General features: G+C 41.2%; 1 protein-coding gene across 1 annotated transcript in view; it reads right to left on the reverse strand.

The window, feature by feature from the left end:
* Positions 1 to 16543, reverse strand: part of ATP6V0A1 (ATPase H+ transporting V0 subunit a1) — a 1075307-nt gene that overhangs the window by 800419 nt on the left and 258345 nt on the right. Inside the window, exon 4 of the mRNA XM_044054711.1 lies at positions 1155 to 1252. Within this exon, the coding sequence (XP_043910646.1) occupies positions 1155 to 1252 (98 nt within the window). The remainder of the gene's footprint in view (positions 1 to 1154; positions 1253 to 16543) is intronic.

Here is a 16543-nt window from a genome sequence, read left to right on the forward strand (position 1 = left end):
AAATACCAATCAAAAATGGGACAGTCTTTAAAAAAATGCCAATATTTATTAACCATCTCATGAATTTTAAAGGTATTAGTGCCAAATGCGGTAACTAATCTTAATTTAGATTCACTGCTGACACCTTTCTCAGTACACTTAGACTGTAACAAAACATTTTGCTGCCAACAAATGTGCCTGTTTAACATTATGGTCATCATAACCCCTCTTGATAAACCTATCATCCATATTAGTAGCTTCCAAATCAAACCGATCTATCGAACTACAAATATGATGTAACCTCAAAAACTGTGCCTTTGGAATATTCTTAATAATATGCTTATGGTGACAACTAGTGCCTTCAAGTATTGAATTCTTAGTAAAAAGCTTTCAGTATAAACTAGTTAGTATAGTACCATCAATTAACTTACTGACACTTACATCCAAAACAATCAACATTAAATAAATTAAACTTCCAAAAAAACAAAAAAAAATTAGAATTCATACAACAAATGCCTTCAACAGCTCAACCAAGCTGATCCAAAAAAAACCAACAGTCATCCAAATACCAAGGCCACATTTCCAAATATTGCTTATAAATATTACTCGCACCATAAATCAAATGTTCTCCCAAAAAAAATAAATAAATCTGCATAAATAGGGGCAAAAGAATAATCATCCTTCTATACAAACACATTATGTTCCAATACCAAACCCAGTAGCTTAAGCAAAAAATCACACTGTTGATCGGTTGAGAAGGAGTCAGCCAGTATTCCACCCTCATGTGGGATACTATTGTATAAAGATTGTATATACAATGTACATAAAAAAGCATTATTATAAACTTGTTTATCAGCCATAGGTTTTAAAAATTCTGTTGTATCTTTCAGACGTGCCTGAACCAACTGTAATAAAGGCTTAAGCTGACTTTCTAAACAGACAAAAGGCTCAGTTAAAGACGCATCCCAATACTACAGGATGCCCTGGATTCTTTATATACATAAACACACATCAGCATACACTCATACATACATACATACACTTTATACATACATGCAATGTAGGAAACAATATCCCAACAAATTAAACAACATGCATCTGAAGGCTTCTAGTCACATTTAAGGAATAAATTCTCATTATTAAACCATGTGAAACATAAAAGATCAATATTTTACCTCCAGGTCAATCATGTCACGAGGGAATGGAACTTCTGGATTCTCTCCAGTGTCCATAATTGGGATATTTGCTTTTTTGATTTCTTTCTCGACAAACCCTGCGAAAAAAAAACAAAAGCTGTTTTTACTACATTTTTATAATTTCAAGTTTAAACATAGAAAATCTTAGAAGAAGAATGCTGGTCGGGTCAGCCTTAAATGGAACTTGGTATCCATTTGGAATTTTCTCCAAAAGCAATCTGAACATACTAATTTCCCCACATACAAGTACTGAATTGCTAATGTAACTGGATACAAAGACAGTAATTAAGGATTCCATCCCTTCATTCAGTGTTCATGTTCACAACCCGATTCACAAATTGACCACACCTCCGTGGATATTCTCCACCACACCAAAATTTCAGATCAGTGAAGATTCACTATAAAAAATGTCTACATTTGAAAATGACTGGGTAATGTGCCCACTAAGGCTCATGCAAAATGATGCACAAAAATTAAAGTTATGTACTTACCATACCTTTAGGCATGATCATGCTCTTCTACTGATGGGACTAAGCCAATAGACATTAGGACTGCTCCACAAACAAAAAAAAATTCCCAGACTACCATATTCTTTCCCTATCACATAATGCGACTGCTATCACTCTCTGCAAAGCTTAGTTTAGCTCTGTGAAGTCAAGTAATACATGGCACATAAAACTTTCACCAACAAGGCAGAAGGTAATCAGGTATGTAACTGAGAGTGGGCTGCTCTTCCAGTTAAAACATTATGGCAAGTACACAGTTTTCATCACCTATTAACAGGAGGTCCATTCCTGGTAACAAACAGAATAGAGTCCCAATCTAGTCTTACTGGGTGGTCCCTGTTGAGAATTTAACCTTGCTAATGGTACTTTCAAAGGAAGGCTCTGGACATCGCATACAGTTTGTACTGCTCCACAAGGGTACAGAGACATGAGCATGTAGCAGTGGTAAGCAGGGACAGCCTCTTGTTAACTGGTGCCCTAGGCAAAAGGGCTCCACAGTGCCTCCCACACCACCCGGTGCACCCATCCTGGTCTACCTACACCATCTACATTATGGAAAAGCACCCCTGCTAGAGTGGCACCCTAGACGGCCGCCTAGTTGGTCTATGCCTAAAGCCAGCTATGAGTGGTGCAAATATCCTGAACAGCTACATTCTAAAACAAAGCTACTGAGGTAGCTAAACCTCTAACAGAGCGAGTCTGATGAATTGCTGGTAGGGGATTACTCTGTTTCAGATAGCAAAACCTGATATACTCCGAAAGCCATCTGGCAAGAGTGATCTTTGAAACTTTATAACTTTATCTTTCATTAGAAAAGGAAACAAAAAGCTGACTGTCTTTGAATCTATATACCTAGTTGTACATACACAGTGCTCCAGATGATGATGCACTTGCAAACAAAACATCAAGCACTCCCCAGAATTTGAAAAGAGGGGGGAAAGATGAGCAAGTGAAAATAATGGTTAAGATCTGACTCTCTGCACACTACAAGAATAAAGGAGGGTTAGTTCCAAGGGATATCTACCGTTATGAAAAAAATAAATAAGGGAACTTAACATAATCCCCTCCAGCTAAAGGGTCTTCCAAGTAAGAAACTGCATATCTGCAGGTTAAAAGGAGCCAAGGTCATTTTTTTTTTTTTTTTAACAGCGTATACTTCCAAATGGAAGTACTGGACCTTGCAACAGAATTTCAAGAGGAATGTACCCTTAAGGAAGGCTTTTCCTAACTTCAGTGAGGCTAAAATAATTTAAATGTAGGTCTTAAATAAAGTTGGAAACTGTGGCCACATGTATTTTAAAAGAACAGTACTTAATTCAGATTTAAAAATGAGAGAGAGGTTTTCCAAAACTGCAGGAATAGTAGAAGAAAATGGATCCAAACATTTTGCAGCAACTTAAATGGCAAAACATGCCTGTCAAATGTTCTTCATGCTGGGCTATGGAGAGGCAGACAAAAATCTTGGAACACCTATCCATTGAAAAAGAAATTACTGTCAAATGCTGAACGTGGAGAAGCGAAGCGGCCTAGTGCAGGGAGCAACTAGCCATGAACAATATGGAAATGAAGATTACCTTTTACTTCTGAAATTTTGCTTCTGAATTAATCTCATTATCAGATGAAAAGACGGGAGGAATGCAGAGTTATCCAGGTGGCCAACAGTGGGCAACAAAATCTCTCTTCACTGTCACTGATGCTAGAATGAGACAGAAACATGTGCTGCAAATGACTTAATGTGGAATGCAGCAGGATGGCCCATATCCAGAATTTTTTCTGACCTACAGGGGAGCTGAGACAATACTCATGAGGTAGAAGCAGGGGGCTGCTGTAATTGTCTGTCAGTACAATGGACTCCCTGGGAAGGTGATCTGCAACTTCAGATTAGTTGCTGGACACATCTTGTTCCCAACTTCTCACAACTTCCTGGTATAGGAGATACAATCATGCTACCTAGGCATACCATATGACTGGCACGTTGGGTGACTATATGGTAACTACCTCAGGAAGGAAGTTCAAAAGGTGAGGTTCCAAAGGACTGTTCCCATTTCTTTTATGTTAATATAAATGTATAGATCTCATGACATCCAGACATCAAAAACCCTAACCCCGCTGAAATTCCTAGCCATCCACCCTCAAGCTAACATATCAATGGTGAATGCCAATATGAAGTGGTTAGAGAAAAGGAAGTGCCTAGGGAGGAATTATCCAGATCCACCTACCACATTAGATAGCAACTGCAAGTCTCAGATATGTAGATGGATTTGCTTTCCTCAGATCTCTGGATCCAAAAAGCCCACTGGAGAAATTTTACATGGTACCTAAAAAATATTTGACATGTTTACTACTGTATTACTCTCAATGCTAAAAAATGGAAAAATGGGTCTGAATAGACAGATGATGAAATCAGCAAGGCAAGGAGAGTAGTACTGCCAGAACTGAATTCATCCTCAAGTCTTGGTGAGTACCTTCACAAGGCAGCCCCTGTTTTTCACAAAATCTCACCAAGATGACACTGATATATAGACTATATTTTATATAGCATACATCATGGACAGATGTAGGTCAACACATAAAAAGGTAGCTGGGTGCAGAAGACCCAGGATAATAAAGTGCCCAATCCTGATAGGCAGGACTGGAAAAATGACAGTACAGAATCCTCAAGACATGGAAACATTCCTACAATGGGGCTAGGCCAGGCAAGCCCAGGGGGAGGATGCCCCCCCCCCTGTTGTAGAAGGAAGTAGCAGTCCACAAACATCGTAAAAACTGATAGGCCAAAAGAGAGACAAAAGAATGACAAAGTGGACTACTGAAGATAAGAAAAAAAAATATGTGTTACTATTATGCAAGAAGCTCAGAATTTTCAAACAGAAGATATACAAACAAGATTAAGAGGGAAATTATAGGAAAGAAAAACACATGCACAAGAAAAACTGTCAGAAGCTTCAAATAAAAATTTGTGTTCATTAATACAATAGATTCATAAAAAACATCATATACACCAAGACATCTTGGGCTGTTTGGAAAAAGAAGCAACTGAGGAAGTGCAAAAATATAAAGAGCAAAATCTAGAGATTTTTGAAAGATATAAAAAAGAAATACGGACAAGGGAAAGAAAGAGAGATTTGATACGGTAAAATATTTATGCAAAGCAGAAAGCCAGATTAATCATTACAAAAAAAGCATTCCCAAAGGTATATTCCCAAAGGTATTCGAAGATAAATACACGCAAAGGCATCCATATATGGAAACTTTCGCAATAAAAAACATAAGACCACAAAGAAGGAGCAAAGACCAGAAAATAAGTAAAGTAGAAGTTAAAAAAATAGAAGCCGAAGTTATGGAATACCTGCAAAGTGAAGGATTTAGGGTAGAAAATCTGACTCTGATACCATCACAGCAGGATAGAGCAATGGATTCCCAAATTAAGCAGAAACTAGTGAAGCGGGAAACATCTGATCAGTTGCTATATGAAGATACATTGGAGCCTTCTCTAGGAAACCAGTACAAAAGTTCAGCTGGAGTTGCAAGGGAAGGAACAAGACCCTGTGGCAACTCTGACACAGTCAATGTTATGGAGTGATGGGCCAGTGAGTTCCTATATGAAAGAGCAACGGATGACACAGGATGAAACTGAAGAGAATGTGGCAAAGGAAGATGCTCTGGACCTTTCTGTAGAATGCCCGCAGGAAGTAGAGAACAAAGAATGTGCCCTCAGTTTAGAAGAAAATGATCTAAGAGAACATTTGCTTGATTTAATGAGATGGACAGACGTATTAAGATCAATGAAAAAAATAGACTACAGAAAGTCAATAAAACCCCAAAAGTTAGAAGTTTGATAAAACAAACACAGTAATTAGGACTGTTGATAGAAATTCATGTGAAATAACAGAAGTTAATAGGATATTTTACTGTGCAGTTAAATTAATAACAGATAAAGTCTTACCACAAACACACAGGGCAGTAAACGAAAGAAAGGGAAGAAACCAAGTGTCATCATGAAAGTATCGAATAGAGGAAACTATAAAGCAATTAAAATAAGAAGTGTCACTGTTAGAAAACTATAGAAGAGGGAACAGATAAAAAAATACTCAAAGACACACATGATAAAAGCGATGAGCAGTATCAGAACGGATCAGGATCTATCATGCACTATCATAAATAAACTAAAAATATCAGCACAGGCAGAAAAACTTAGAAGATATGCAGATAAATATAAAGGAAAAGTACAAAGCAAGCAATTTCTGCATGACCCAAAAAAGTTTTATAGAGAACTGGGAAACAAGGCAAAAGGGAACGAAACACCACCACAAAAAGAAGAAATACATACATTTTGAAGAAATCTCTGTGCAGATCCTGTGAAACATAACAAAGATGCTAAATAGGTAGAAGTAATAAAAGAAAGAATACGTTCAAATGTACAGGATATGAAATGGGATGAAGTAACAGCCAGAGAGATTGAAATAAGTTAAGAAAAACTCCTAATTGGAAAACTCCAGGCCCAGATGCGGTACCCAACTTCTAAATAACAGTACTAACATATTTACATGAAGATTTATCCATGAGTAAGAACTATTTACATGCACACCCCAAGCAGACACCAGCCTGTTTAACAACACGTAAAACAATACTCATACTTAAGAGTGAACCTGCAAGCTATCCTAAAAACTATAGACTAGTAACTTGGTTTCCAACAACGTATAAACTATGCCCTGGAATTGATACTGACCGAATTTATGGTAATTCAGAAGAAAACTCAATCATGGCAATAGGACAAAAGGGTAGTCATACGGAACAAAGGATAAATTGTTATCATAAAGGAGAACTGTAAAAAGGAGAAGAATCTAAATATGGCATGGACAGACTACAAAAAAAGCATCTGACAGCATCCCACATTCGCGGATAAGAGTGTGCTTAAAAATGCATAAGATACATCCTACACTGATAAGATTACAACGACCATGAAACAGTGGCAAACCACTCTGCAGTTAAGCCATGGTTAAAGGGAAATTATTATTCCAGGGATAAAAATTCAGAGGGGGGGGGGGATATTCCAGGGTGACTCTGTCACCACTGCTCTTTTGTCTTGCCCTTAACCCATTAAGCTGTCTACTTAACTGATCAGGTCATGGCTACAATGTGTCTCCCAGAAAACAAAGTGTAAAGATCATCTTTTTGTGGATGATTTAAAACAGTATAGTTCATGAGACGAGGAACTGAAAGCACAAGTGCAAGAAGTCAAAACTTTTTAGACAATGTAAGAATGTCATTTGGTCTCGATAAATGTGCAAAAGCAACCTTTAAAGTATTAAAGCTGCAGCAGCAAGAAAACATCAGCCTGGGACAGGAATGTGATGTAAAAGAAATTGAGCAAGATGGAGTGTATAAATATTTGGGAATTCATGAAGGATCAACAGTAAAACATGAACAAATGTGTATAAAACTTACTAAGGAATATTTTAGAAGACTAAAATGAATGCTGAAAACAGCTCTGACATCTAGGAACAAGGTCCAAGCTATAAACCAATTTGCACTTCCTGTCCTAACACAGTTTTAGACTGATTGGCTGGCCCCAAAAGGTGTTAAGACTGGTTGGACAGAAACACAATATGGATGATTCATGTTTATCAAATGATTAAAATCAGTGTATCCCAAGACTATACATTCCCTGTTCTGAAGGAGGTATGGGCCTCCTCGAAACAGATCTGTAATTGTAGAACTACGTACATATAAGGCAAAGGATCAGATGAGAAGGCAAGAAATGTGGAAAATGCATAAATATAGTACCAAGTACAGAAAACTTGTGGAACAATCTCATGTTGATCAGGATCGAATACAGGAATGGTTAAGGAGAGGAATTTAAACCAAAAGACGAACTCCTGAATTTCCAAAATACATGTCGAATGTGACCTAGGGACGAGCTTTAACATGGGTTGAGATAGGGGTGAGATTTGTACTTTGGCAATATCGGAGTTCGACATTGCCAATGTTCGAGGTTCGGGTTTCGCGTGAAGTGGATTCGACAGAGTCCAGTTCAATTAAACAATAGTAAATCATTGCGACCGATCTGGTTGAATGTGCTTTGACCTTAGAAAGTAGAAGAGCTTTGTTTTGTTTATAGATAAAGCAAATGCAATCTGTCAACCATTTAGACGGAGTGACTTTGGAAACGCATCTTCCCAATTTTGGTCCTGAGAATGATACGAATAATTGGTCAAATTTCAATAGCGATTTTAGTCCTGTCCAGATAGAATCATAATTGTCTATGCACATCAAGTAAATGGAGCGAATATTCTCCTTTGTTAGAAAAATATGGAAAGAAAACAGGCAGATCAACTGTTTGATTCATAGTCAGGTCAGAAATAACTTTGGGTAAGAAGGTGGGATTAGTCCGGAGTGATACTCTGTCCTTATGGAAAACCATGTAAGGATGTTTTATGTACAAGGCTTGTAGTTCAGATATTTGTCTTGCCGATAATAGCTACGTAGAATAAAGTTTTCCAGGATAAAAATTTTAGATCGCAATTGGCAGCAGGTTCGAAAGGAGGAAGAGTCAAGGATTGTAGAATTAGTGTCAAATTCCAGGACTCGATTGGCTCTTTGAAGGGTGGCCTAATGTGTGTGACACCTTTCAAAAAGGTTTTACAAAGACGGTGACAGATCAAGGATAAGTCCTTGAAGCCATTGTGGAAGTTAGAGATTGTCACCAGGTGCACTCGAATAGTTGAAGTTGACACTCCCAAAAGGAGGAGGTTTAATAAATAGTCCAGTATCAAGGTGAGCAGGGCTGAAAAAGAGTCTATTCCCTTCTCTTGAGAACAAAAAATGAATCTTTTCCTGGCGGATGGTTTATGGCAAGCCAGAAGAAGGTGACGCACAGGGGAGGATAGGTTATTTTGCCTGGCAATTACCGGAAGTGGAGGAACCAAGCTGTCAGCTTGAGACTCGATATGTTTGGATGCATCAATCCTTGTGGGTATGACAGCAATTTCGGAACTGGATCCAGAATCCATAGCTGATGCATTAGGGGAGGCCAAAGAAATGGAAATCAATTTTAAATTTGTCAGGGCCAATAGGGTGCAATGAGAACTACTCTGCTTTTCAACCAAAGAGCCTTCTTCAGAAATTGCGGGATCAGAGAAAGGGTTGGGAAAGGATAAACAAGTCCCGTGGGCCAATCATGAACAAGAGCACCCCTTGGGGACTCCCCCTGCAGGGAGAATTAGGGCAAAGTAGCTGCTGCATTTGTGATTTGCGGGGGACGCGAAGAGATCTCAGCAAGGCTGGCATCAGCGACTGAAGATCTTCGCCGTTATGATAGGATTGAAGGACCACACGTGAGGCATCTGCTACGTTTGTCTGCAATTACGTTGAAATCCCCAGGAATGTGCATTGCTATCAGAAAGTGGTTGGAAGCTATCTCCCATTGCCAAATTCTCATGACCTCCCGACACAACAGGTAGGACTTGGTTCCCCTTGTTTTTTGATATACCAGACCTGACATGTTGTCGGACTGAATAGCAATTGTCCCTGATGGGAGGACAGACTGGAATGCTTGCAACACTAGAATCACTCCCCTCAGTTCTAGAACACTGATATGCAGGTTGGCCTCCACAGATGATCAAATGCCTTGGACTGTCTTTCCCTGGAAATGCCCCCACCCCCCACCCCATCAGGGAGGCAGCCATGGTCACTATGGCCTTGGGCTGAAAGGGGAGAAAGGACGACTCCATAGGTCTTCTTCTGGCTTCATCCACCACAATAAATCCTGTCTGCACAGATTTGTTATCCGTATCTGAAAGGACACAGGACGAGTCAAAGGGGACCACCATGTTAGTAAAAGCCAATGTAGAAGCCTCATGTGCAGTCTTGCCAGGGTAACTATTACAATCGATGCTGCTATTGACCCTAGCAGTTGAAGGACTGCCCGAGCTAAAGCTTTGTCCTGACGGAGTATCACCCAGAGTTGAGACCTCATTCTTTCTAGCCTGTGAAGTGGAAGGGAGACTAGGCAAGACTGAGTATTGAAAGTTGCCCCTATGAATTCCAGAGTTTGAGGAGGAGACAACTTGCATTTCTCTTGTTTACTGAGATCCCAAAGGATTTTGCTAGCTTTAGGGTGTAATGTAAGGCTGAAACCAGTAGATGCTTGGTAGGGGCGGTAAGGAGCCAATCGTCTAAATACAGAAACACCCGGAATCTTCTCAGTCTCAAGTGAGCTGTTACCACTGCCATGCATTTGAACACTCTGTGGGCCGTAAAGAGACCAAAGGGCAGTACCCGGAATTGGTAGTGATTGGGTCCCAGCTGGAAAGAGAGGAACCTTCTGGTGTGTTTGTCCATTTTTATGTGGTAATACGCATCCTGAAAATCTATGAAGCACATCCAATCGTCTTTCTCTAGAAACAGTAGGATAGACTGAACCGTGACCATCAGGAATTTTGCTTGTCTGACAAATTTGTTTAGGATGCCAGGGGCCAAAATTGGCCTCTAGTCCCCTGTCTTTTTTGGCACTAAAAATAACCTTGAGTAAAATCCATATCCTATGTGGTCTGGTGCGACTGGATCATTCTCTTTAGAAGCAGCTTTTGTATTTCTTGAGCTGCTGCTTCCCTTTGACTGGGTGGAACGTTGGGAATATGCTATAGCAGCACTGGATAAAAATTGAAAGGTATGCAATAACCTCTGGAAATCATCGCCTGCACCCAATAATCTGTGGTTATGGATTGCCAGGCAAGGTGGTGCAGAAAAAAATAGTCCCCAGACTGCTTCCAGAGGTAACCAATTGGGCCACTCTTCAGAAGCACTGATGGGGGTTGTCCAGAGAAAGCATCTCTGGATCCCTGATTACGCAGAGCCCATCTGCCTCTGAAAGGATGTCTTCCAAATGAGTTTCCCCCTCTGCCCCAGGGAGTAAACCCATCATGTGTGCCACAGAAAGGACCCTGGGATTTCTTGTACCACATCTTTCTGCTCCTCTGATTCCTAGAGTAGGACCGTTGGGGGGTGGAAAAATGCATGCCCACGGCAGACAGGGTCTTGCCATCCTTTTCACACCTGGCTAAAGTGTCTTTTACCTTTGGGCCAAAAAGAGAAGAGGCCTCTATGGGAGCTTTGAGAGAGGAAGACTTAAAGGGATCCACAAAAATCACATAGGCGCATCCATGCATGACGTCTCATGACAATGCCTGCACCCGCTGCTCTAGCCGCCCCTTCGGTAGTATGAGAAATCAACCACATGGACGAGTTAGAAATAGACTCCACGGTGGCAAGCTGAGAGGCAACTTTGTCACGTACCTCATCAGAAACTGCTTCTGCCAAGGTTTCCGAGAGTTCCGAGATTAGGTCTCTCTGAAGTTGGGTAAAATGTGCCAAGTAGTTCAAGGACCGAATGGCAAAAGTCGATGAAGAATACTCCCGCAACCCTAATCTGTCTATCGCCCAAGACTCCCTGTTAGGGGGATGGACAGCACGGCTCTCCTCAGCGAGCTCTTTCTTAGTGGCCACCACAACAGAGTCTACTGGTAGTCCTTTGGACTAATGTGGGTTGTCCTCTGGTGGAGACAGAATTTTGCCTGGTCTCCAGGGGATATGTTCAACAGTGTCAGGATTCCTCCAAGTGTGCTGCACAATGAGCTGAACAAGGTCATCTGCAGGTAGGGTCACCCAGGAAGTAGAGGGTCAAGCATGGAAAGCCTGCAAGAATACAGACTCCTCAGAGGAAGGAGTGGTGGACTTCCAGTCACTGCGCTGCTTTAAAATTTCCAGTATGTCCCCAAAGGAGACATCTTCAGGGGGCCACCGTGGGGACCCTTCCCCCTTCATCGTAGTCTGTATGTTTGGTAAGGGATTCCTCAGGGGAATCCATGTTTCCTCTTGCACGATCTCTTGTGAGTCACCTCCTCAGCAGGGACATCTGAGGAGGACTCTGAAGAGTGGGCTACCTTGTGAAGGGTGTCTTGAGGTTTCCGTGCCCGGTGCCCCAGAGTACTGGACTGTGTCAGCTGCAGTTCAGAGGAAAGATATAGATGGGTGTCCGACGCCGAAGGGACCAGCTGAGAGCCTGCGGAGGTAACTGCCCTCTCCATCACCTGGAAAGCAGGCCCGCCCGAAGAGGGATGGGATCCCAGAACAGAGAAGGACAACCTCGGGACCAGGGTCACGCTTAACTCCAGCTAGCCCACCCCCAGAGAAGGAGCCACGAGAAGACTCAGTTCTGCCAAAACAACCGGAACCGAAGTAGACGGTGCCGCAGAAAAAAACAGGTGCTGTGCTAAGGATCACGGTGCCAACAGACCAGTCTTGATCCCAAGGATGGCTTGGCTCCAAGTGAGTCGAAGGTCAAACGGTAGACTCCGGACCCATGGTAAGGTCGATCAATAGAACTGAAGAAGCTGGTACCGGGGTAGGCATTGGTGTCGAGGGCTCCGATACCTCCAAGGAGGTCGAAGGAGGAACATATGTTGGAGTCTGTGGAGAAAATTCCTTGGCTCTGGGTGGGAGGGAGGATTTGGAAGGAGTTGGAATTCCTATGGCTGCTAGGAGCTGATCCACCAGTCTCACTACGTCGAATTCCGAAAGGCTCCTGGAGGAACGGGTTGACATCCCCGATGGAGAATTAGGGTGCTCTAGAAAAGGACTGCACTGTTGTCCAAAAAAGGGATCTGCCGAAGGGGAATATTGGGTCCTAAGTAACATTTCCACTTTCAGCACTGTGGTCAAAGGACCAGTAAGCTGTATGGCGGGGGGGGGGGTAGTGACCTGAGTTGGGAATGCTATTTTTGGTGCCAAAAGGGATATTTGGTGCTGTAGTAGAAGTTTGTATGGTAGCAGATGAAGTTTTTGTTGGTTCTGTAACTACGACTGGTACTAAAGTAGATACTTGAGGCATTGGTGCTGAGGATGGAACTGTGGTAGATGGTTGAGGCCCTGGAACCAAGGACGGCACCATAGAAGGGATTTGAGGCCCCAGTGCAAGATTGCTGGTGCCAGTTTTTAAAGTTTCGCCTTGGGTTCTGTTGATTTAGTCAATTTTGAGTCACTAGCATGAGGAGAGGAAGGTAGAGGCTCCTCTTTTTGTGTTCCTTTTTAGGAGGGGCTGAACCCTCCATCTCAAGATATAGTCTCCAAAAAATAAGTTTTTAGGAAACCTTTAAGAATTAATTTATTTTTCCTTTCCATCAAGGTACGGGCACTAAATCCCTTACATATGTCACATGAGGGTTGAACCTTTAGATGCGGCACCCTGAGACAGTAAACACAAGAGAAAAGACTATCCGAATTTGGCATTTTCCTTTTACACTGTTCACACTGTTTAAAGCTAGTAGTTCCTTTTTTATCAGCCGTCAACAATAAAGCGGAACTTGTCCGACAACCAAATGTCCAAAGTAACCAACAAAACACACACACAGAGTCAAGAAAAGGAAGGAGGGTTGTTGTTTTTTTTTTTTTTTTTTTTGTTACCAACAATGGTAAAAAAAGAGAAATACCCAACGGGTAAAGAAGGAAAAGAGAGAGGGGATACCAACAATGGTATTGACGGTTACCTCAGAGGTAAGGGAAGACCTGTACCAGCAATGGTACAAAGAATACCAAAACCTTGGTAAAGAAAGAAGAAAACAGTACTCAAACAGGTAAACAAGGGTAGCAAACTCTAAAAGACTTAGAAATAACACAAGTTAAAGAAGAAATTTTAAAGAAAGTATAAAATTTCAAAGGACTTAGCTTGAGAGCTGGCCTGACATGTCTTGACGCATACGCAGCAAACGAGATCTGGGGTGACAGAGAGAGGGGCACTATGAGTAAGCTTAGCTGGAGAGGTTTTTTTGGCTGGCACGAGCTTGTTATGGCCAACTCTGTTCCGAGGACAGAACCAATACCCACCAGGAATGAATGAATGCATGAAGATTAACAACATCAGATCAATACAATATTGAACTAGCAGAAAAACTTTGTAAACATGAGCCACAGAGCGTTATAGAAACTGATGAAGTTTATACCACACGGGATCACCTATTACCAACAGTTCAAAAAAAGATGCAAGAAAACCAGATAGTAGTCCATGAAAAGAAGATAAAAGCAGCACTGATCGTTGAAATTGCTACACCCAGTGACTACAGTCTTTTGTACAGAGAAAGAGAGTCATAAAATGCCAGGATTTGTAGGCAAAAACTATGGCAATATGGAAAAAGGATGCCCAGACAGTTCCAACAGCAGCAGGAGCAACAGGTCTTATAAAAAAGAATTTACAATCGTACTCAGATACGTTACTAATACATGCAACTCCGTAATTGTAGAATGAGTCAATACTGGGCACATTGCGGGTGCTGTAAAGAGTACATCTGGCAAACATCAAAGACGTAAACAATACTAATTTCATGAACTGTAATCATACTTTGTCTTGGGAATGGGATCAATTCCCATCATGGCATGAGAAACCCAAAGACTCAGACAAATTAAAAAAAAAGAAAAACTAAGAAATGCAGTGCAGTTTACTTTCCAATCTAATCCAACATCACCACCACATATCATATAGTTAGCATTCCACTCCAATTTAACACAGTCTTTAGAGACTTCTTTTTTGACTACCAGATCTTGATCAGGGTTAGAAAATCCTTCTACCTTGTACCTCATATCTTTCTTGATCTCTATCATTTATTTATTCTATTTACACTTTGTTGACTGGGTTATTTTCAGAAGCGACCCGAGGTAGTATTCATACTAACTAGGGGAAATTTGGCCAAGGCGCCTACTCATTTTGATAAATGCCATGGGATCTTTTACACCCACCGCCAACTTAAGCAGATGGGGCCTTGGTTTAACATTTCATCCAAAGGATGGCACACTCAGGAATGCAGCACTCCCTGTATGCTGCACTGCAGTATCAGTAGTGAAAATGAATCTACTCAGTTTTGTATAAGCTACAAAGGGGTAATCTCCATTTAGCCTTTTATTAACAGCTCAGTACTCTTTGAATTTCTTCACTTAAACAAAACCAGTGGTAAAATAAATGCCATCTCAAGAGACCTAAATGTATACCTACACATTAACAGCACCAGCTGGCACAACTAGTACCTAATGCAATATATCCTCCTTTTTTAGAGGACAGATTCCTTTCACATATCAAGCAAATGGCTTCCTTGACAACCTTTAAGACCAGTCTGTATGACTGCAAGGGTAATCATACATTTTCACCTAACCCAACATATTGCCCATTTCTGGAATATGCTTCCCTTGTATATCAAGTAAAGCACTTTCTTGCTAACCTTGAAAAAACAGTCTGAATTACTTGATGGATGATCACACATTTTTCATCAGGTTTAAGGATAATACACATAAATGAGCACACTAGTTGGGTGATATGGCTGAGCTTTTCGATGGTCCCCCTGGTTGTACACTTTGGGCGAACATATGAAGTGACAGGAATGGCTGTTGCCATGAGGCTCAGTATCAAGAAATAAAGAAGCAAAGTACCTTTCATTGATGTGAGAAGGGTGAATTCTCCCTGTGGGGAGCCATACTCTGCAGGATTTGTTGTCTAGAATGCAGCCTATGCATGTTAGCAGCTTTGCAGACAGCAGCTGTAATATCAACAGAGAATGGAATAGTATGATCAAAGAGGAACTCCCTGACACTAGATCCTAAATTGATGGGGTAGGTAGTAGCTAACCATCTAAGTAATGAAACTACTTGACATCCAGAAGTTTCTGGTGGTCTAGTACCATAGAACTGCATTTAGTGAATACTCTAGGAGCCAAAGTGAGAACAAATGAGTCCTGAGCTGAACATGGTCGTCTCTGCTTCAGAAATATAGCAACACCCCAGACTCCTTCCCAGTTCTGATGTGGAGACAGGTAATGTGGAAGTACAAAGAGGAAATTCAGTCTGCTTCTGCTAGATAAGGAAAGATGAACTGCAACAACACCATAAATAAGATATCTCTGGGGATGAAGGCATTTAAGTCACTCATCCAACACTCCTAAAGCACTCAGATTCAATAGCGATCTGAGATTCTTTTATTCTTTTTCATACACACAAAAAAAAAAAACAAGCAGACTCCAAATCTTTTCTGGATTACTGACACCTCTTGAAAAGCTCTGTAGTCTAGGAGGTTTGAGTTGTCCTTCTTTGCTGTTTCTTTCTGATGAAGCTATCATCCAATAGGGAAGGGATGAAAGCAACGCACTTATGACAAAGGGGATTTTGTGACCCCTTGTTATAACTGCCCTAATGTAGCTGTCCTTGGTAATGGAATGGACTTCCATGCAGCATATGGGAGAAAAAATGACCCCCAGCTACCTCCATGAAGGCAGTAGCTGTAAAATCACTCAGGGCTGCTGCTGTCCACCTGCAGGTGGTCCACAATGTGCTTGATGACAGTGGAGAGCCCCTTCCTCAAAGTTCACAACCCTGCTGAAAATGTTCTTGATAAGGGATCTCGCCATACTACTGTTGTTTTTGTGACTGCTGCTCACACCTAAACCATTTTTGGTGAAGGCTCATCCATATCCTAAAAAAAAGGCAATAAGGTTGTTGAAACCTAGCCATGAGAGCCTTGTCTTTCTTCTTTATAATCTGCAGATGATTTAACTTTAGTCTTGAACCAAGTCTGTCCCTGCAATGGAGGGTAATAAAGGTTGCCTTGGTGTCTTCTGCAGAGGTGATCAAGTGGAGTCATACATGCCAGTAAAAGGCCACTCCTGATCCCACAGCCACAGGCTGAACCCTCAGCCACCTTGTAAGAAATGTGCATCATGATGTTCACCATCATTGCAACTACTGCCTACTAGGGATAATAACCTATCTTTTGAAGGCCTACCTATAAAGCAGATTCTCAATGTAAATGTCCTACTGTCTTCTGTC

The sequence above is a fragment of the Protopterus annectens genome, chromosome 13.part0 (genome assembly GCF_019279795.1).
Source record: "Protopterus annectens isolate FY-2018-M chromosome 13.part0, PAN1.0, whole genome shotgun sequence".
Classification (NCBI taxonomy): Eukaryota; Metazoa; Chordata; order Ceratodontiformes; family Protopteridae; genus Protopterus; species Protopterus annectens.